The sequence below is a fragment of the Temnothorax americanus genome, unplaced genomic scaffold (genome assembly GCF_048541705.1).
Source record: "Temnothorax americanus isolate GAGA-0224 unplaced genomic scaffold, ASM4854170v1 Scaffold3, whole genome shotgun sequence".
NCBI lineage: Eukaryota > Metazoa > Arthropoda > Insecta > Hymenoptera > Formicidae > Temnothorax > Temnothorax americanus.
The window spans coordinates 8,628,968-8,649,097 of NW_027509442.1; the positions used below are offsets into that span (position 1 = coordinate 8,628,968).

General features: G+C 36.0%; 5 protein-coding genes and 1 long non-coding RNA gene across 13 annotated transcripts in view; 4 read left to right on the top strand and 2 right to left on the bottom strand.

Moving 5' to 3' along the window:
* Positions 1-12,320, top strand: part of LOC143900046 (uncharacterized) — a 148,115-nt gene extending 135,795 nt beyond the window's left edge. Inside the window, exons 8-9 of one of the 3 annotated variants that reach the window (XR_013257677.1) lie at positions 1,737-1,808; positions 12,123-12,320. This is a non-coding gene — a long non-coding RNA (uncharacterized LOC143900046). Of the gene's footprint in view, positions 1-1,587; positions 1,716-1,736; positions 1,809-12,122 lie in introns of those variants that run through there. The other 2 variants (XR_013257679.1, XR_013257678.1) reach the window with 2 other exon arrangements.
* LOC143900041 (thiol S-methyltransferase TMT1A-like) lies at positions 5,292-8,491 on the top strand. 3 transcript variants are annotated; one of them, XR_013257676.1, is made up of 5 exons: positions 5,293-5,674; positions 5,965-6,493; positions 7,026-7,285; positions 7,429-7,756; positions 7,842-8,491. XR_013257676.1 is itself a non-coding variant. In XM_077410962.1 (4 exons), the coding sequence occupies exons 2-4, from the start codon at positions 6,187-6,189 to the stop codon at positions 7,687-7,689; spliced, it is 828 nt and encodes a 275-aa protein (XP_077267088.1). In that variant the 5' UTR covers positions 5,292-5,674; positions 5,965-6,186; the 3' UTR covers positions 7,690-8,491. The 3 variants fall into 3 exon arrangements, 2 of the variants coding, with proteins under 2 accessions (XP_077267088.1, XP_077267089.1); XM_077410962.1 differs by having other exon boundaries at positions 5,292-5,674; positions 7,429-8,491; XM_077410963.1 differs by having other exon boundaries at positions 5,298-5,674; positions 5,965-6,463; positions 7,429-8,491.
* On the bottom strand, positions 9,374-14,753 carry LOC143900017 (uncharacterized). 2 transcript variants are annotated; one of them, XM_077410917.1, is made up of 4 exons: positions 14,538-14,676; positions 14,269-14,433; positions 13,045-13,150; positions 9,374-12,939 (listed from the first exon to the last, which is right to left on the bottom strand). In XM_077410917.1, the coding sequence occupies exon 4, from the start codon at positions 12,937-12,939 to the stop codon at positions 9,631-9,633; it is 3,309 nt and encodes a 1,102-aa protein (XP_077267043.1). In that variant the 5' UTR covers positions 13,045-13,150; positions 14,269-14,433; positions 14,538-14,676; the 3' UTR covers positions 9,374-9,630. The 2 variants fall into 2 exon arrangements, with proteins under 2 accessions (XP_077267043.1, XP_077267042.1); XM_077410916.1 differs by lacking the exon at positions 14,269-14,433 and having other exon boundaries at positions 14,538-14,753.
* A 312-nt stretch (positions 14,754-15,065) lies between these two features.
* Positions 15,066-17,389, top strand: LOC143900038 (uncharacterized). Its single transcript, XM_077410957.1, has 4 exons — positions 15,066-15,316; positions 15,445-16,092; positions 16,198-16,385; positions 16,471-17,389. Exons 1-4 carry the CDS (start codon positions 15,217-15,219, stop codon positions 16,519-16,521), a joined length of 987 nt encoding a protein of 328 aa, XP_077267083.1. The 5' UTR covers positions 15,066-15,216; the 3' UTR covers positions 16,522-17,389.
* Mrpl4 (mitochondrial ribosomal protein L4) lies at positions 16,613-18,476 on the bottom strand. Its single transcript, XM_077410959.1, has 3 exons — positions 18,028-18,476; positions 17,531-17,939; positions 16,613-16,921 (listed from the first exon to the last, which is right to left on the bottom strand). The coding sequence occupies exons 1-3, from the start codon at positions 18,325-18,327 to the stop codon at positions 16,776-16,778; spliced, it is 855 nt and encodes a 284-aa protein (XP_077267085.1). The 5' UTR covers positions 18,328-18,476; the 3' UTR covers positions 16,613-16,775.
* Positions 18,477-18,497: 21 nt separating this feature from the next.
* On the top strand, positions 18,498-20,129 carry LOC143900034 (tRNA-specific adenosine deaminase 1). Of its 3 annotated transcripts, XM_077410951.1 has the most exons (4): positions 18,498-18,715; positions 18,821-19,319; positions 19,408-19,659; positions 19,747-20,129. In XM_077410951.1, exons 1-4 carry the CDS (start codon positions 18,649-18,651, stop codon positions 20,024-20,026), a joined length of 1,098 nt encoding a protein of 365 aa, XP_077267077.1. In that variant the 5' UTR covers positions 18,498-18,648; the 3' UTR covers positions 20,027-20,129. The 3 variants fall into 3 exon arrangements, with proteins under 3 accessions (XP_077267077.1, XP_077267076.1, XP_077267078.1); XM_077410950.1 differs by having other exon boundaries at positions 18,498-19,319; XM_077410952.1 differs by having other exon boundaries at positions 18,498-19,319; positions 19,408-19,627; positions 19,747-19,966.
* The last annotated feature ends 1 nt before the right edge of the window (position 20,130 follows it).

A 20,130-nucleotide genomic window follows, 5' to 3' on the forward strand; every position in this document is an offset into this window, starting at 1 on the left:
CGAAATCTCCGTGTCGAATTGGAAACTAGATAATTCAATTAGGCGACAGCTGCCGTCGTAGCTATATACATACACAGGTAGACCCCGTCATGAGATTATAGAACGACCGTGAAGAAGCAGGCAAAAGGGGAAGGGAGGAACGCGGGAACGCACACCCTCCGTTATACACTTACGGTAACCGAGAGAGAGAGAGAGACCTCGATGTGTTTATTTGCCCCGCCGATATTCCCGCAGAATGATTTGCGCGATCAATCTTTTCTTTCCTTTTCTTTTTCTCTTTCTATTTTTATCTTTCAACTATCCCATAGGAGCGAGATCTGAAACATTAGAAATGATCGATGATATATCAATTCAACGTGATAATGATAAATGTCGAGATAGCATGTAACAAACAACAGTTACAAACAGTTAGTGCCAAGTGTGAAAATCTTTATTAATCGCGCTCTTAGCCTTTTGAAACATTTAAAAATGCCTCCTCGAGTTGCCGTTTCAAGCGTGAAATCAAATCCGAATCATTAACATTGTGTGACGATATAGCATTATTTAGCGAATTACGCGAATGCCACCAAAGGGACACGACCAAACTCCTGGGAGGATTTATCGCATAGTGAATTCTCGAAAAACTCGAATTGGCAATATTTTTCGTGCAATAGCTCGATGGGAAAAATTTCACAACAGTCAATATTGCGAATGTGCGCAGAAAAATATTATAAATATGCATGATTTTATCTTCAGTATTAGTAACATATGTCTAATTTCTAATACGGAAGAGAAAATTATAGAATGTCATCAGACGACAGAGAGCCTGATGGTAAGGACGTAAATTTAACTTGAACGGCAGTCGCGACTAGTCGATCCGTATTTCAAAGCTTGTTTATGTTGCTAGAAAAAAATATTAATACTTTTCACTCTTAACATTTTTCTCGATAACTCTATCGAATCTTTCATTTCGAATCCTCAATTTCTTGAATTAGCAATATAATTTGCGAATATTCTTCAGTTATATACCTACATATAAATTTGCTACGTTTCTTCGTTCAGCAAAATAAGCGCCACCCAAGAATGAAAAGAGTCCCTTGATGGACGCCAAGTATACTCGTAATAGCTTGTACCACGAACAATGCTGCTATATTGTGAAAATATTGATTAAAATTCACCAACAATGGAGACAATGCCACAGACTTGGCTGTCTTAGGCCGACACTCTAAAGAAAAAAAGCGGCTCGAGCATCGTCTTCTTCCCGTCCGTGACACGACGGCTGCCATATCGAAACAATACCTTTACTCTTTAGTTTATTGTTTGTCACATTAATGAAAAATATTCCGCGATAATATATATGTATATATCATATTAGTTTGGAAGCATCACTGTTAAACTTGGAGGCAGAATATTTATACTTACATATAGATAATTCATGCAAATAAAAGTGCCGTATGTTACGTTCACTATATACGGCATAAATTAAACTTTTATAAGCACTTTCGTAATTCATTACAGCGTATTCAAAAACTTAGTAAGTTTTTTAATCAATCGGATTCGATTATTTTTTTAGCATTAACTGTTATTGATTTTGGAAACAATTCACAGAAATTCACTCCGTTGCATCGAACGATTCGTTTCCAATAACTCTCGACTCAAGTAGCGCGGCCAAACGCTCCTTTTTCACGCTGACGCAATATTGGATTCGAACCGCGATGTGCGTCGATTGCAGGATTTAAATATTTTTCACTCTTCAGAGATCAAGAAGATAAGTGAGCGGTTGACTTCGTGCTCGGCAATAAGCTACCAGCGGCACTTGAAAATTTCAGGTACGTATGTAACTCAAAACTGCTGATACGTGTGTTTCTATAGGTTTCTTTTAGTAGCCGAACTTGAAACAGAATAACAAGCGATGAAAAGTCGGAAAAAAGAGGAATAATCGTTCTTTTCTAGGAATGTACTAGAAAAAAGATGAGAACAGCTCCGAAATACAAAACGCGGTATTTCGATTTTCTACCCAATTTTATCCTTTTAATAAGAAAATTGCAGCGCTTAATTGCTGAAATAGAAATTACATTTTTTTATTTCTTTTTCTACATTTGCTGCGCAGCAACGTCAAATATCAGAATATCAGCGTTTCTTTTAGCTTACTACTATACTTACTATATAAATTGTGAGGTTGCGAGAGTAAACAGCGTTAAAATCGTAAACTGAGGTCTGAAGGATGTGTATGTTATAATATTTTCAGTTTTTTAAACACTACCTTATATCCTACTATTTCATGCAGAAGAGATAATTTCTGTGAATGTTGAAGTTGACGTAGTCAACTTGAAAGTTGTGTAAAGCAGAGGAGGGGATCGTTTTAGAAACACGTGCTTTAAAGCGAGTGTTAACGTGTCGCACAATTGCGCTTTGACTAGACGTTAAAACGCAATGTCCTAACTCCGAAAAATATTGTACAAGTATTTTCATAACGTTAAACATTAAATTAACAGATGTGATATATTGTCTTCTTAAAAGAATATAGTCGAGTGGATTATCGAAAGACGATTCTATTCAAAATTGCGAGGAAACAAATCTTTGGAAATTGACTTTTATGAAATAACTACACGAGCTCAGTTTAATTGTAACAAAAATTATTAAGATAAAAAAAAACACTTAACTAAAACAACTTAAGAACAAGCTTAGCTATTTAAAACAAATTTTTTCTCACAAATTTACTTAACTTTTTTTGCTGAACGCAACCATTGAAATTCATTCGCCTTTCAGAAATGTTTATAATAACATTTCTAAAATGTGAATGGATTTCAATAAGATCCAATTCTTCCACGGTAAGAAATTCAATCACCGCCCTTGTTTGTTACGTGTATCTAAAACACACACACACACAACCAGTTTGAACTGTTCGACACACTAACCTAACTGATCACGACACCTCAATTCAACATAATGTAACTAGAAACTTCAAGTAACAACTCAATGAAACGCAAAATTTTCTATGGCGCAAGATTTGAAAGAAAAAAATTAGGAGGCATGTTACTTTCGTACTGACCCTCGTAATAGTCATAATACTTTTTCCCTCTTCTTATTTCTAAAGTCTTCTTTCATAGATAAAATAGATAAGAATAATGTTATACAAGTATATTTCAACCACATATTTGTACTTATACGTTTATATAAAAATTCTAAACAAAAATAATCACATCAGTATTGACGGATATCCAAATAAGAATCTGTTATGCAGCAAAAAATCCATTGAATATCTACGCGCGTTGGATATCTACGCAAAAGTGTAGTTAAAAAATCTAGATTAACACGGGCGTTAAACCGTGTCGTGCGTTTTCGTAGAAAAGAGTAGCGTGCTTAGACGGAAACGCACGACAGCAGATGCATCGTTAGCCGCGCAGACTTGCTCCACTTCTTTTTTTCTCTCTCTCTCTCCCTATTTAGTTGCGTGCGAGGAAGGATAAGCGACGGTGAGCAGGAGGCGAGCGATTACGTAAAGTGTGGCGGCATTTAGCCCAACTAATTGCGCGAGAACCGCGGCGAAAGGGAGGACGGTGCGCGCGCGCTGACGATCGCATATGACGATCCTTTGACACGCGACGCCGACTTGTTAGTAACGCACGCGGCCGGCATATGTCGCCTTTCTGACAGCATCGGCGCTCTCTCTCTCTCTCTCTCTCTCCCCCCCCTCCCCCCATCCTCCCTCTCTCTCAATTTGTTCGAATACTTGCAAATTAATTCATTAATCTGTTGCATTTATTCACCCGTTGTGTACGATAAAAACGTAACAATAACGATATCGGATAATTTTGACTAATTTGAGATAATATATGTATATAGTGTGTATAATACTTTTTGTAAGTATTGCATTTTATATTCTATTGTTTCTTTCTTTCAGGAGTAATAATATTATGATGAGTATCTATCATAAATTATAAGTATATATACATATATATTATTGTGATTAAAAGTTTTAAACATGTTACTAAAAGCGTATAAAATCAGTAAATGATACACTTACTATAGTCAATTACTAAACTTATATGCATTTACTAATCAATGTATACATATTTACGAAATTTTATGTTTTAAATTTATATCTTTTAAAATAAGCAATATTATTATATCATATTGATACTAGATTAGGTTGGGTTAGATTAGTTCTTTTTTTTTTTAGAGGGCGCAGCCCCCACTCCTCTATCTCACTACACTCATATACTTCATACATTACAGCTCTTGTAAGTGTATACATTTACTGAATTTCACGCTTTTATACTATGACATACACACGTGGTAGTTTTAAAAAAGCATTTAAAAAGATTAATTTTAAATGAGTATTATATTGGTAATCATCATAGAGATGAATATTAAACGCTGTTTAATACGTATATAATCGAGTAAAAAAAAACGATGGTACCGTTTCGTATTTAGCACGCAATTATTATCGTGTCCACAAGGGAGAAATAACGATCATTGCAGACGAGATGCATTTGATCCTGGGGCAATTCTTTCGAATCAACGAACCACCGTGAAAACGGCCGATCTCCTCTCCGCCTCGATGTCGCAAACAAAACGCCTCTCCACGGACTCGTGAAATGCTCTTCAATGGAATCTGTGCTCGCGCGTATATATGTACCGCGGAGCGCGAGTACTCGGCCGAACAGACCGAAATTGCTCGATCGCGCTTTTTGTTTGTGGTCACTCTTGAGGCGGACTCGAGAACAAAGAGGTGCCCACAGCCCTTCCAGCGTCGATGTATTTTTGCTTTCATTGAACATTTTTTCCCCTCCGTACCTCCCCCCCCCTCTCTCTCTCTCTCTTTCTGGTATAAGCTCATTTTTCTAAAAAACGTTATTTCGCTAGTACTCTTTTTTACGTACGTTAATGCGAATACATACATGAGAAAATTAAACATACAAATTTAATCGTGCGAGGCGTTAAGTTTGATAATCTTAATAGAAAAAAAATAAAAAAGATTTTTCCGTCGTAAAGAATTATTTTTATTGTGAGAAATTACCTACTGAGATACACGAGCACACGAGCACAAATAAAACTTATAAGTCGAGAAAGAAGAAGATTTTAATTCTTATCTTATCGTGGACTGCAGTGACGGATTTATTGGTAAGCTAATGAAGAGTTAAGTTCCGGGGCCTCGTGATGCCAATGAGAGCCTTAATTCCGACATACGCCGAACCGTTTCCCGGTTGTTGATATGTCGTTTCATGTTTTTCATTTCTTTCTACTCTCGGAAAAATATTTATATATGTCAGTTATTTAATTAAACGATAAAAATGTTAATAGAAATCTATGATTTATGATTAGGATTGTCGATTATATCTTTTTGCATTAACGTATAATATAACTAATTGTATCTATTTTTGTGTGAAACATAAAACAATGCCGCTTAATAAATTTCTTCTCCGTGTTGAGTCTGTTAATAATAAATAAACAAAAACATACATTTATAATTATATATTTTTCAATCAAACTTTTCATTGAAAATAAATTCCCCCAAATATTAACCATAGGCTCTCGAGAATGTATACCCGTCTCTGAATGAGATTCGACGGCACGTATTTATACCGCATTTAGCAAACAGCATCAAGTAAACAGTCGGAATAGTAACGCTCTTACGTAAAGATGTCGTGACCAAAACGTCTCGTAATCGTGACATGAACTAATTAAAAGTGTAAATAGAGTAAATATTAAATATAAAATCAAGTATATGTAAAGAACGTAAATCTCGCCATATAAAATCGCAAATAAAATCATAAAGCAATGACGATGCTTCATCTGAATACATATGTTAACATTATGTAGAGAAATATGTGTGTATATATATATATATATATATATATATATATAGTTTTCGTATAATTTTTAAATAAATTTAAAAAATTATTCCTTTACGCGTGTGTAATTATGTTACAAATACAAATAAGGAAGGTAACTACGATATAAGATTGTATTATTTTGTAGATCATTCTTGTCTAAAAAGATAAATTAAATGTAAAGAGAAAGAGAAACTCTAAACTAACTATGCTTGTTACAACACACTGATACCTCCTATATATACCTGCTCTCGTGAAAACTATCCGACGTGTATATGTGTATGTCGCAATGTACTCAAAAGATTCGATTAACGGCGAATCCGTGCTTATTGCCTCGAATCGTTAAAAAAAATTCACTCGTTCGTCGAAAATGAGCAGTACCGACTTATGGATGCGTGACATTCTCGCGAGTTACGGAGTGATCCTATTGATCATTTCATGCGTCGCGATCTGGATGATTGAGAAATGGCCAACGTTACGGAAAGACACCTACAGAGCTCATCTTTTGGGATTCGAGATGGAGTGCGCCGAGCTGGCCAGTCCGTACAAGGAGCATCTCTTTAAAGTGCTACAGTATATTGTTTCCAACGATGAAATGTTGCGATCAATGGGCTCTATTCGCATCCTTGAAATTGGTGTTAAAACGGGTGCGAATTGGATTAGCGCGCGCGCGCACGGTATCTCTTTTGTAGTTTATACGTATAACGAATGCGCAACGTTTCCGCGATATCAAAGTCCTCGTTAGTCGAAGAAGATCGGTTGACAAGCGTTTGCCTATCGCCCGTGTTTAGCTCTCCCGTCTTATTCTTTTTATTTTGTATTCTTTATTTTTTATTTTTTATTTTTTATTTTATTTTCATCCAAATTAAGCGTCTCTCCTCTCATTCACATATCATATTGATTTATCTAGTCTATAGGAAATAAAAAGAGATTTTGTTTTTTCTGTAATTTTAAATTGCATATATTTCGCGACAAATTTTTTTATCAATAAATACTTTTCAAATATATACGGATAAGAGAGAAGAGAGACATTTAATTAACCTATATCCCATATTAATCTATCTCGTGCGTGTGCTCCGAAATAAGGCGTAAAGCTGTAAAATTCTCTTTCGCCCTTTCCAGTATATTTCCAATATATTTAGTATACGGAATTAATATTACGTTATTCGAGTAAATATTTAATCTGACACAAGCGCATCTTGATTGTAGGCGAAAACGTACAGTTTTATCCGGAGAGTACGCACCTCATCGGTGTCGATTGGAACATCAAACTAGGCGAATATCTGGTCAAAGGAAATCGTTCGTGGCAATTTTCTCACGTGATTATCGAGCGATTAATAACGGGCGACGGGAGTTCCTTGAAGGAAGTGTTAACGGGATGTGTGGATGCGGTTGTGACAACTAGGTCATTGTGTTCCGTTAAATCGTTACAATCTACCCTTCAGGAAATTCGACGGGTATTAGCTCCGGTAAGACTTCTTTACGCAAAAATTTCAGGTTGTTATCTACATCAGAATTATATCTATTTATATATACATATATATGTATATATCTAATTTAAAAATTGCGAAACGATACATCATCCTTTTCTTTCCCCATTGCAAACTTTTAGGGCGGAAAATATATTTTCGTGGAACACGTTCCAGAAAAGAAAGGCACTTTCATACGATGGTTGCAAATAGCGTTGACGCGAACCGGCATATGGCCTGCTTTGTTTGGCGATTGTCGTTTAGATGTTGACTGCGTTGCGGATATAGAAAACGCTGGTTTCAACAAAGTCTCATGGACATTCTTAGCTTTGGAAGGATATGTCTCGCATCCGTTTCATTTGACTCTCTCCAGACAGCACGTGTTTGGTATAGCTACGAAATAAAAATTCGACAAAATTTGAGATAAAATTCAATTAAAAAAAAGAAAATATATATGGACGAGAGTAGAAGGTGATGCTTTTAAACAGAATTTAATAACCCCTACTGTTAAACATATACGGTTGCGGATCTGTTATATATTATAATTATGATACAGGGTTGTTTCAACGAGGAGCAAGTCGGAAATCTTATACTATTATTGAACAGGAATTGACAAGATTATAATGTAATGTATGCAGAATTGCTTAAAGAAAATATACATATCCTCTTCTATGCAAAAATTTGGGGAAGACAGAAACATATTCCAACAAGACAATGATCCTGTAATAAACATACGCTGAGTTCGGTAAAACAGTTATTTTACAGAAGAAAATAATACATCTCAGCTGTGCCTTGGTCATCACAAAGTCCGAATATTAATCCTATAAAGCATTTATAGAGGGAATTAAACCGATAAATTCCGTAAAATCAATGATGCGTATAAGATAGACGATCGGTCGATTTATAACTGTGTTAAAACAATGAATTTTTGCGACATTACAAAAATTTATTTATAGCATCCTAGCCTATAGGTAGTAAGATGACGTCTAAAAAATGACATAAAATAATATATAATATATTATTTATTTTACTGTTATTATAACAAATCAATTTATGTTAAAAGCCCAAACCGCACTTGCTTCTATTAAATCCATATACCTTTGATGAAATAAAATTCAGTGTTAACTTAAATACCAACGTGACTCTGATGTGACTGTGCATGCATGTGCGTGTGCGCGCGCGCGCGCGCACACACACACACACACATAGGTACGGACAAATTATAAAAAATTGTAAAACTCTTAGGGGTCTGGTATATATATACTTTGCATAGTTAAAATTAAATTAAAAACAATCAATAAATTGCAGCATACAAATGTCGTATTTGCGAATTATAAAAATTCTGAAAATTCTATTGACTTTCGAATATTCCTCGCACACAAACCAATTCCTGTATCTCATACATAAATAAAATTATAAAAAATTTGCATTAAAATATTCTGTGTAAGAAGGGCGATATCGGTGATACATTAAAACTTGTCGATATTTATAATACTCTAATAATCATAATAACTTAATTACGCGACATTTTTATAATAATCCATATGTCAACGTTGATGCATAAAATATATCTCAGATACATTTTAATCATAAATAACATTGTACATACACTACATATTGTCCAGCTCTTCGAGCATACATGCTTGTGTGTGTGTGTGTATATATATATATATATATATATATATATATATATTTTTATATTGTATAATATAAATAAATAAATAAATATATATATATATATATATATATATATATATCTCAGAATGTCTATAATTTTATCGTTTAGTTGTATAATATATAATAAGTTCTTTTAATATATGTCATCTCTGTATATAATAGAATTAAGAGAGACACACATAATTAACTATAACTCATTATTCCTCAAAGAATTCAAAAAGTTAATTTCAAAAAAACGGGGAGAAGAAACGATTTCTTAATAAATAAAACAGAAAATATATTTTCTCTGTAATCCCTGTCTTCTGCTGTACCGATTCATTATATCTATTAACTTTTTATCATATTTTCAGTCTACTTGTAAATATGTAAATATGCAACCGTAACTTATGAGGTAGAAAGAAAAGATTGAGATGAAAAGAGGATAAGTATTGCTGTTATATTTCTCTCTAGACGATGCGCTATATTTATTTTATTAAAGATATGAGCTTATTTTATATTCGCTACACATTCCGTACACGTTATACCTACGAGTATATTTTAAACATTTTCGTAAAATTTCACATTTCCTCTATACACATCTGTACATTTATACATTCTTCATACATTTTACAAACATACGTCATGCGGATTTTAGTACATATTTCTTGAAAATTAAACTACAAAGTCTGCTACAAAGTTTCGTTCGAATCGGAAGAATCGTAATAACTTTTCGTTTGGAACGTCAACAATTTTCTTACCGTAGGTGTAACGTACGTTTCGTCATGCGGAATAACTAGTGCATTCTTAGATTTGTCCGAGATTTCCTTATGTTCCGGTAAACTCCGGTCAAGATTAGTTGCCTCGAGGTGCCTTGCATTTGAAAACATTTTTTCTCGCACGTGTTGCGTCTTGCATGTGTTCCGTACATCATTTATAGGAGAAGAGGAAGACGCATCTTTTCTTGTGTCACGAATTCTTGACTTAAAATCGCCATTAGATCCTTCATTAGCAGTCGTTCGCGTACCGTCAAAAGATTTGATCTCGACAATCGATCCAATGTCTCTTTGTAAAGTTTCTTCCGACGAACAAATTACCGTACTTAAGTTTCTACTGGAACGATCATTGTTTTTATCGCTAATAATCAACTTGGTCTGATCGCAGAATATTTTTTCGGCGATATTTGGTTTGTCTAATATATCGTCGTCTATTGACACTTTTGATCTTTTCCTGGGATATTGTATCGATCGAACAAAATCATCTTCATCTGACGTAAAAGATAAAATTGAATATTTATCTCGGTTCGCTTCACTACGATTTTTATGTCGAAATGTTTCCTGCTGAAATGTAGAATCTGATTCTGTCTTACTTCTGTCGAAAACTTGATTTCCACTTTCTGCGACAATGTCGAATATATCACCTATTTTATCATTATTTTCATTGGATTTGGCATTCATTCTTAACGAATAATTGTTACGAACTGGTCCAATAGCTGCTCCATTTTCACGAGCCAAAATTTTGGAAGATTTTCTAATTTGAGATTCCCGTTTACGATTAGTTTGCAGACTCGTATTCCGCGAAATCTTCTTTTCACTGGGAAAACTATTTGTATTTGTAACGTTGCTGATCTCCTTAAGACATATATTTGCAGGTAATTGCTCCAATACGACTTTAATTTCACGAAGTTTTCCATTATCTTTCTTATTTGCTCCATATGGATTAGAAAAGTGCGCCTTAGATTTATTTGATATCTCTTTTTGCCAAATAGCATCATTTTTATTTAAGGCTTGCATCTTCATCGTTGTACTTGTACAATTCTTTGCTGATAATGGCAATCGTTCCAATAAAACTTTAATCTCTCGCAGTTTCACGTCGTTATCCATTTTGTCTTTTCCGTATAAATAAGAATATGTTTTAGATTTATTCCTAACACAGATAGCGTTATTCTTATTTGAAACCTGCGATTCCATTGCTGTATTTGTACAATCTCTCGTTAATGAGCGTGGTAGTTCCTCTACAATCCGTAGCTCCTTATTCTGGCTCGCGTCGGTATCCCTCAAACTTGATAATTCGCCGCCTTTCCTTTCTACATTCGAAGCAGAGAAGTCGTCTTCGATATTCAATTTCAAATTAAGAGAGCAGTCACTTAAAGAAGGAGCATGCTGCGATGCATTTATGTTACATTGGCAAATAAGAATAGTACTTTCATCGTTATCTATCGTTTCTACTTCCAGATTTTCAATCTCGCAAGAATCCAACCTTTTGAATTTCTTTAAACGCCCGTCATTATGTACATTCTTTTTTTGCGCAATATGGGTATTCTTCAAATATTTGCCAAATTTGAGCTTACGTCGTTTAAAAGGTTTAATCCGCTCTAAAAGTACGATTGGCTTTAGATTAAGGGACGGTAAATTTTGTTTACGTTTCTCATTGTTTATAGAAACATTTGTGTCATCGCATTCCCTAAACGATTTGTCATCTCGTCGTCTATCCAAATTATTCTGGAAAGCTGAAAATAAACTTTTGGAAGAGCTGTCAATATTGGAATCTTGAATCCTGTTGTCATTCGTATACTTGTTACTAATGTCTGTAATCGTTTTATTGGAAGTACAAGAAAGTTCTCTTCCCTCTTTCCGTTTCTTAGAACCAAGGCTCCTTTTAACAGAAAGAGAACGTTTATTTTTGCCTTTGTGAACCAAGACCGTGTTCTTTCTCTTAATCGTACCATCCGGATCTAAGGCAGGATGTAAACTTTGTTTTGTTCGAGATAATCTACTTGTACCATGTGTTTCGGTTAGTATCAGGTCTACAGGAGAATCGCGGCCCGTGTACAATTTCTTACGATGGAAAGCTGTCAGACTCGTATCTTTTGCAATAATTTCACGCGCAACGTCCGACGTTTCCGACACCTGCCTCTCGTGAAAAGCATCCATTTCCAGCATCCTATCCTGACCTGAAACGTCATTACTTTTATCATTCTTGACCAATCGTTTTGACGTCTTATCAAATTGCCGAAAAATTAATGCAATGTCGTCTATAGTGTGTACATCTAAATTTCTTTGACTGGTAGTCGACTCATATATTTTATCCGTTTCCTCACTCTGCGAATAAATATTAGATTGTATCGCGTTAGCGGATACTAGGGTACTAGCGACTGCGCCATCACATATTTCTGTTGCCGTAGATTTTGTCCTTGACATTGGATACAATTCGGTGTCTGAAACATCAACATCCACATCCACATCCATCTCCACGTCAACATCATCAACATCGGCATCGGCATCAACATCAGCGTCAACGTCAACGTCGACGTCGACGTCGTCAACCTCAACCTCAACGTCAACGTCAACATTGCTATCGGCATCGTCAACCTCAACGTCAACGTCAACATTGCTATCGGCATCGTCAACGTCAACGTCAACGTCAACATTGCTATCGGCATCGTCAACGTCAACGTCAACATTGCTATCGTCATCATGTATCACACAATTAATTCTTGTAGTTTCCATACATTCAATTTTATCATCGGATGAAGCTCCTACATCTTTAATAGAAACCTCTTTCAAAGATTTAGCCTCGATACATTTTGCACCTTCTATAATAGCTATAGTATCCGCTTTCTTTGTGACATTTGCATTTGATAGAATGTAAGCTGCAGTATCTACAGAACTGCAGGATGAGTCTTTTCGCTTATCACCTGCATTTATCGTATTTACTGAATTTACCGCATTTACAGCATTTGTGACCGGAGACCCTAACAGAGATGTAGTTTCTTTCTCGCTTAAAGACGAACCACTTTCAGACAGCTCATTCTCATCTAAAAGTACCTTATAGGGCAGATTACCAGTATTTATCCAATACTGTACTAAAGTCGCTGGTTTACGCATAGGTATTCGCTGCCCACAACTATACTTGTCCTCGCTAATTGCTTTCTCTTCTTCCTCTTCTTCCTCTTCTTCGGGTTCTAGAGTATCAACATTTAGCTCTATATCATCAGACATCTAAAAATAAAATGTGAATTTTTTGCAACGAGCAAAACAGCAAGTATCACAGGGTGAGTAACAAGAGTTCTCAAACGTGGTAAAGGCATTCAAGAAAACAAATACCTCCTTGGAATATTTATCAAACAAGTTGCCCCAAGTTTTCTCCCGAACCTCCAGAAGTTCTTTTGGTATTTGAAAATCAAAGGTACTGTCTTTCGTTCCCGTAATCCTACACAGAACACAACAATATCAGTTAGAAATAATAATAGATGTACGTACACTGAGCCTTATGTGAGTCACGAAATAAATTCTTAATTGAATTATACTTATGTTTACTAAGTAAACTTGATTTATATTAATATTTTATTTTTATTCTATTACAGAATGTCAAAATATAGTAAAATAACTTGCAATTTTTAAGATGATTGCGAGGAACCTTGGTTATAGAGTAATGGTAAGTTGTTTACAGAATGTTTGTCGCATACTGTTTTATTGCAAGTATCTAGTTGCAAACTTTCCGTTTTTCTTCGCTTTTAATTTAAATCTCTGCGAAATATAACAGTTGCCGACAACTGCAACACGTCCAGTTTAGTCATATATCGGGCACTAGATGAAGCTGCATTTGCTGGGTGACGTATTTCATGTCCAAGAACGTCTTATACACATATACCTAAACATATAAATGACTTATCCCACTACATTGAGATTTTAGACGCGTGCTTCAATGCAGAGTTCAAAAGCTAAATCTCGTAGGAATTTTCTGCATCTGTCTGTTGAAAAAGTCTTGGATGTTCCATACATACATATAAATTACACTGCTAGTGCTGCAATGTGAGCGACACGTAGAAGAGCGCCAGTGTGGTCAACGATTTTTTTTGCAGTCTCTGCAAATCAAACATTGAAGCACACACCCAAAATCCCATTGTAGTCGAAAAATCATTTACATAGGTTCAGCTATGTAAGACGTTCTTTGGATATGAAATGCATTCTCCAGCAAATGCAGGTTCTTCTAGTGCACAGAAATATGACTCAACTAGACGTGTTGCAGTTGTCAGCGACTATTATATTTGCCAAGATTTAAATCAAAAGTAAAAACAAAAAAAACAAGGGAGACTTGCGCTACTTACGACACAAGGCAGTATGCGACATACTATTCCATAAGCAAGCCAACGTGCCATTACTCTAACCAAGGTCCCTCATTCCAACCAAAGTAATCATTCTAAGCACTGTAAGTTACTATATTTTAACACATTTTTTAATAGAATAAGAATAAAATATAAACATAAATATAATTCATTTTCACATTATTTCTAATTCCACACAAAATGTATAAAGGTATTCAGATACCTTTGTCATTCTAATTCGGATGTGTTAAACAACTTTTGGTCCCCTCCCTCCCCCTCAAACTGAGAAGATCTCATCCCTATTAGGTAAACCTGTTCAAAAATAATGCTAAAATAATCTATTTTTCGACTTGGAAGTTCTTACGGAGTTTCTGCTCCCCTAATGCGACTAGAACGTAAAAAATGTTTAATTTAAAAACGCCAAAGATACCCAGTCAGCCCAAGTATACTTCGTCACTCACACAAGGGTTAAATTGATATATGTCAACTTACCTTTCGATACCTTGAGAATAAGACTGCGAAAGAAAGTCATTATTAATGTATTCATTCACACTGCAATTTTCCATAAGTTGTTTTATGTCACCGCGTCAATAACGTCGAGTAAGATACTTATGCTTGTATGATTTGTAAACAAACTCATAACTGTGACCCTTGACATGTGAGAGCCATGGAAGAGGAATAGAGGATTGAATGCAGATTGCAAAATCAGCAGAATGTGACTGAACGATCGACAACGGGTTTGTTTTTCTTTTAACTGCACTAGCTGAACTAGTGCACACTAGTGCAGTAAGTAGGTCAATCCAGAACACTTGAAACGAGAAACGTATGCGCCAACTCTGCTCTAACAGAAAGGCTGCAACGCGATTGGCTATCGCACAGTTTTTAGCCAATAAGCTTGCAGCTTTTCTGTTGGAGCAGAGTTCACGCATACGTTTGTCAATAGAGAATCGGCCCTTGATTGGTTACCCCCTACCTATGCTTTCTTTCCGTTCTGCTTTTCCATTGCGCTTTTTCTTCTACGTGGGACTGCACCCTTTATGTATTTTATCCTCTATGACATTTGAGTAGTATTAAAGTATTAACGTTTCTCTTATTTGAAAAAGTCAAGACTCAAGACTGGTTGCATGTTGTATTATCTTTCACATTCACATTTATTTAAATTGCTGCGACTATGTCGGAGATTAAAGATGATCCGCGAGAAGTTCTCGTTCTTCTGAATTCATTAGGATTCGTCGGCATTACTGCGATTCAACTAAAAGCTTTTATGAAAGGTAAGTGCATTACTTGCAACGCTTTATTTTCCTTTTCCGTTTATTTTATTTGTATCCTATTAGTATTATTATGTTTATGAAATACTTTGTTAAAAACAATTGTGATCATACTAAATTTTTCTTTCTAGATTTGAAAATATATAGGAAGGTAAAAGAACGCGAAAGGCAGCAACGGAAAGAAGAAATTAAAACAAAAATAATTAGCAAACAACAGGCTCTGCTCAAGGAAGCTTATGGACATCGCAACACAGCAGATTGTTCCTCGAGTAATATCATTCCTTCTGAATCTTCAAATTCCCTCGACGATGAGTCAGTGGTAAAAGTTAGAATAAGGTGTATTTCTAAGGAGGATGTACAAAAACAAAAATGTTCCAAAGCAACTGCGATAAAATCAGATGAGAAAGTGTCAAAAACAAAGTATGACGAGGAAGATGCTATTCGCGTAGCTGAATCTGATAGGATTCAGTGCGAACGAAATTATTTTAATACTAAATCTTGTCCAGTTATCAGAGGCTCAAACAGCGAAAGCAAACAAAATATTTCTAAATGTTTAGTAAAAAATGATCGTTTGACAGAAAGATGGAAGCAAAATTTAAGAATAGAGGAACAGATGAAACCAGTGACTTTAGTACAAGAACATTCAGCGAGCGCACCTGTTTTGTCGAATCATATAAGTCGATCAGAATCTAAGAGTATTACGTCAGATCCGACTAGAAACATGCGCGCGCAAAGTACCTTATCTGCAAGATCATCGGTTAATTTTGCACATAAATCATGTAAGTTGTACGATGTGTATTGTGTATGTGTATATGTATGCACATATACGTGTATGATTTGTTCAAGTTTTTAAGACTTGGGCCATTTGTTTTGTTTGTATTCAGTTATTCGGCCATGGAGATTGCAGTCGGAGGCACAGAAAAATATCACCAACAAGAAATGTGACCCTGTTGCCCTTTACCAAAAGTACCAACAAGAATGGAAGCAGATATCTTTTCCCGGAGAAGCAAAGCACTCGAAAGTAAGATGGGCTGTACGGGAAAAAATGCTTGGCACAGACCCACATCCCGTGGTAAGATTCGCAAATTGTCGTAATGCCAGTAATGAATAAGCGTTGAAATTTTTGCTATTTTTTAAGTTTTTTTTTTTTATTTTAGCCACTTTCCCAAAGATCGATGACATACATGCCGATATTAAAGAGGAAGTGACGATGTGTGATAACTGATAACGAGTTGGTCTTAGGAGGAAGAAATGTGCACGTCTAGAAAAATTGATTCGATAAAAATAACATGATTACTATTTTACTTTATCTAATATTTTTTTAATGATTTTTAATCTGGATATTGTTAGGTGATACAGATATTTAAAATATGTACATACACAAGTGATGCAATCTGTATTATATAAAGAGTAGATAATACATATACAAGTTTCTGATTTCATTAAAAAATCAGTGTTCTTCTCATTGTTGATTAAGTTTAAACGGACGAGATAACTTCATACCGTCTGCCCTATGTAAATGATAAAGCAATTTTTCTTCTATTAGTCTGGCTGCTTTTTCCGTGAGTACCAGAGTATTGTGTTTCAGCATGCCGTACACATTCAGACCTGTATACATATAAGAAATGAAATATGAAGTTTCATGTGTACGATGCATATTAATGTCGTAATATCGTTAGATATTACGACATGCTTATTTACAAGGCAGTGATAAGCATCTCCTTTACTAATTAAACAATTTTATTCTGATTTAAATATCGATCGAACTGTAATTCTAAAGCATCTTAGGGCCGGTTGTTCCAACCTGTTGGTAAGCTAACTAATAGTTAAATCATATGTCTATCTTTGTCTAATGTAAAAGATAAACAAAGACATATATATGATTTAACCGTTAGTTAGTTTACCAACAGGTTGGAACAACCGGCCCTTAAAAGAAAACACGTGTGAGCTCTCGCTCTCTCTATTTCACTGAAATTATAAGACGATTGTATACGCAGGGATGGAATTTTAGAGTATTTAAATGGTTTTGTACACGGTCAGATTAGGCCGCTAAATAAATTATATTATTCAAGCATATTTATACTATTACTCTAGTGTACCTTACTAATATGTGTAAATTTCAAATGTAAAATTATTCAGTTTTCCTAAATATCGGAATTCATACAATTTACAATAAGGAGAACTACAAACATATCGCACAAGTATACCATAACTTACCATAAACGGGCATTAGATTGACGTGCTTAATTTGATCGGTAGCTATGGTGATATTTGTAGGCATAATATCGTAGCTGTCTACAAAAAGAACGGATGGTCCCCAATTCCTCTCCTCGATTAGCTGTTCTACGTAGGAAGGTTCCGACGAAGGAATTTCTAATTGGTCAACTATATGCAAGTCGTCTTGCGCGAGTTTGACGGATAATGTTGCCGTAAGGCCTGCTATACGAGTGTAAAATGGTAACATGTAAAAGTGTGGTGTTGGTGACCTAGGACCATGCGCCACTCCACCACCTCTCCACAATGGTGAACGTATACTTCCGTGGCGAGCTCGTCCCGTTCCTTTCTGGGGCCAAGGCTTTCTACCACCACCTCGGACTTCGGCACGTGTTTTTGTATGTGCGTAAGACTGTAAACACAAAAGATACACAAGTCGCGGCACATACCCTTGACTCGCAAATATATATATATATATATTAATTACACTATACACTTACAACCCAGCGGTACATTCTTTGCCATCTCACATTCTGGTGAATGATATCGATACGGGGTGCAGCTGCATAGATGTGCGGATGTAAGGTGACCAAACCCAATTTCTTTTCCTCTACAGTATTTAAATTCTCTAGCCATACTTGCCGAGGCTTCTGATACAATGTCTTTTCGTCGTCGTACTGTATCTTGGATATTATTGGATCTTCGACTGTTGCTCGGTTCTCTATGGTCGTACAATATCTCAATGGTGGGTACGTAACTTTTTGCAATTTGCTAATGATCTTTCGGAATAGCGTCGACATTATGTCGAGAAGAGCCAGTTTTATTCGGGTCTGCAGTATCGTTCCCCTTGAAATGCATACGAGGGTGAATAACCTATTTCTGGATCCGCGTCGTCTGCGACAACCACGGGGACAACACCGACAACACGTCAGCTCAGCGCACGCGGCACGACAGTCGCGACACACGACGAGCGACCGAGCGTTTTTTTTATTAAAGGCCGGAACACAAATGGGTGCATCGGAGCACGACTGCTCATTTATACGAAAAAGCGTGTATCCGGGCCCTTAGGACTAGTAATTAGCTTTGCAAAAGTATTACAAGCAGATTCATGTGAATAGCAAATGACGGAGAAGTTTGCGGATGACGTAGCTAGATTGTGCATCGAAAAATACAACTTTCTAAAAGCAGGTAAACCCAACGATCGTGAATGGACCGTGTTGTCTGGCATCGTTGTAAAAAACGCTGACGGCTTGTCGTCTCTGGTGGCACTCGCTACTGGGACAAAATGTTTAGGAGACTCGGAATTGATGAAGAGTACTCGAGAAGAGGTAGGCTCTCGATTGAGCGACTCGCACGCAGAGATTCTAGCCAGGCGTGCGTTTATACGTTACTTGTACGATCAGACCGATTTGACTTTGAGTGGCTCTGAGAGTGCGATTTTCTCGCGGAACGACGAAAATAAAATAGAATTAGACAGTAGGGTATCATTTCACTTTTTTTCGAGTCAAACACCTTGCGGGGATTGTTCCATTTTCCCTAAACTGGAAACGAATGACGATGGCCTAACTCCATGTAAGATCAGACGTGTCGATCAAGAAGATACCGATGGACATATAATCGCAGAATCATATCGTAAAGATATGTATAGGACAGGAGCGAAATGCGTGAAAGGAGATCAAGTACAGGATCCTCGTTTGCCTGGTGGAGATTGTCATATCGTAGGTCCTTTGCGTACCAAACCAGGTAGAGGAGATCCAACGAGCAGTTTGTCTTGTTCGGATAAGATGGCAAAGTACGTATAGTTGTTAACTATACATGTATATCCACCAATAGATATCGCATTGTATTTACAAACTTGACAATAACGTTTTTCCTCACAGGTGGCTCATTCTCGGTTTGCAAGGATCGCTCCTATCGTTGGTAATACCACCAATAAAGCTGGAAAGTATCACGATCGGAGGCGACTGCCCGTTTTCTCTGGACGCCATGGAACGTGGGTTATATAAGAGATTTAACAACAAGTTGGTCAGACCTAAGATTTTGCAAGCAAAAATTGCTTTTGTACACAAGAAAGGACAACAAAGATCATATCCTTGCCCAGTAAGCATTATATGGTGTGCCGTGAGGGACAGGTATTGATAATATTTGTAATATATATCGCAGTTTACATCGACCGATTATTTTTATATAATGTATAAAATTCAAATCTTTGTGTACAGCGCACTAGAAATGGCAGTTGCGGGCAGAAAACAAGGGATCACGAAGAAGAGAAAAGGCAAGAATTTACTCGTAACTAGACGAATGCTTTTGCGAAGCTTTTTGCAAATTTTTGACAAATATCAGAATTACTACAGTGAAATAAGACATCCAAAAAAGATTACGTATTACGATTGGAAACAATGGTCAATAATTTACCAAAACGAATGGAGACAATTGAAACGTGAATCATTTCACAATTGGCCACGTAAACCGATGCATTTGCAAAAATTTGCATTGTGAAGTTATTGTATAGACGCGACACATTTTTCTAGGCACATAAACCTCTTTATATACAAATCTTTCTCTTTCTCTACCTTCTCCCCTCTCCCATTGTTATCTCAAAG

What these genes read in the sequence shown, in the direction of transcription:
- LOC143900041 (XM_077410962.1), top strand. Translation starts at nt 6,187, where the DNA reads ATGAGCAGTACCGACTTATGGATGCGTGACATTCTCGCGAGTTACGGA. An exon ending in GATTAGCGCGCGCGCGCACG is followed by an intron (nt 6,494 to 7,025) that starts GTATCTCTTTTG and finishes TCTTGATTGTAG; the next exon opens with GCGAAAACGTACAGTTTTAT. An exon ending in TTCGACGGGTATTAGCTCCG is followed by an intron (nt 7,286 to 7,428) that starts GTAAGACTTCTT and finishes GCAAACTTTTAG; the next exon opens with GGCGGAAAATATATTTTCGT.
- Mrpl4 (XM_077410959.1), bottom strand. Translation starts at nt 18,327, where the DNA reads ATGTCGACGCTATTCCGAAAGATCATTAGCAAATTGCAAAAAGTTACG. An exon ending in AAAGAATGTACCGCTGGGTT is followed by an intron (nt 17,940 to 18,027) that starts GTAAGTGTATAG and finishes TTGTGTTTACAG; the next exon opens with TCTTACGCACATACAAAAAC. An exon ending in CAATCTAATGCCCGTTTATG is followed by an intron (nt 16,922 to 17,530) that starts GTAAGTTATGGT and finishes ATATGTATACAG; the next exon opens with GTCTGAATGTGTACGGCATG.
- LOC143900034 (XM_077410950.1), top strand. Translation starts at nt 18,649, where the DNA reads ATGACGGAGAAGTTTGCGGATGACGTAGCTAGATTGTGCATCGAAAAA. An exon ending in TGTTCGGATAAGATGGCAAA is followed by an intron (nt 19,320 to 19,407) that starts GTACGTATAGTT and finishes TTTTCCTCACAG; the next exon opens with GTGGCTCATTCTCGGTTTGC. An exon ending in TGGTGTGCCGTGAGGGACAG is followed by an intron (nt 19,660 to 19,746) that starts GTATTGATAATA and finishes CTTTGTGTACAG; the next exon opens with CGCACTAGAAATGGCAGTTG.
- LOC143900017 (XM_077410916.1), bottom strand. Translation starts at nt 14,611, where the DNA reads ATGGAAAATTGCAGTGTGAATGAATACATTAATAATGACTTTCTTTCG. An exon ending in TATTCTCAAGGTATCGAAAG is followed by an intron (nt 13,151 to 14,537) that starts GTAAGTTGACAT and finishes TGTTCTGTGTAG; the next exon opens with GATTACGGGAACGAAAGACA. An exon ending in TTGATAAATATTCCAAGGAG is followed by an intron (nt 12,940 to 13,044) that starts GTATTTGTTTTC and finishes TTTTATTTTTAG; the next exon opens with ATGTCTGATGATATAGAGCT.
- LOC143900038 (XM_077410957.1), top strand. Translation starts at nt 15,217, where the DNA reads ATGTCGGAGATTAAAGATGATCCGCGAGAAGTTCTCGTTCTTCTGAAT. An exon ending in ACTAAAAGCTTTTATGAAAG is followed by an intron (nt 15,317 to 15,444) that starts GTAAGTGCATTA and finishes TTTTCTTTCTAG; the next exon opens with ATTTGAAAATATATAGGAAG. An exon ending in TAATTTTGCACATAAATCAT is followed by an intron (nt 16,093 to 16,197) that starts GTAAGTTGTACG and finishes GTTTGTATTCAG; the next exon opens with TTATTCGGCCATGGAGATTG.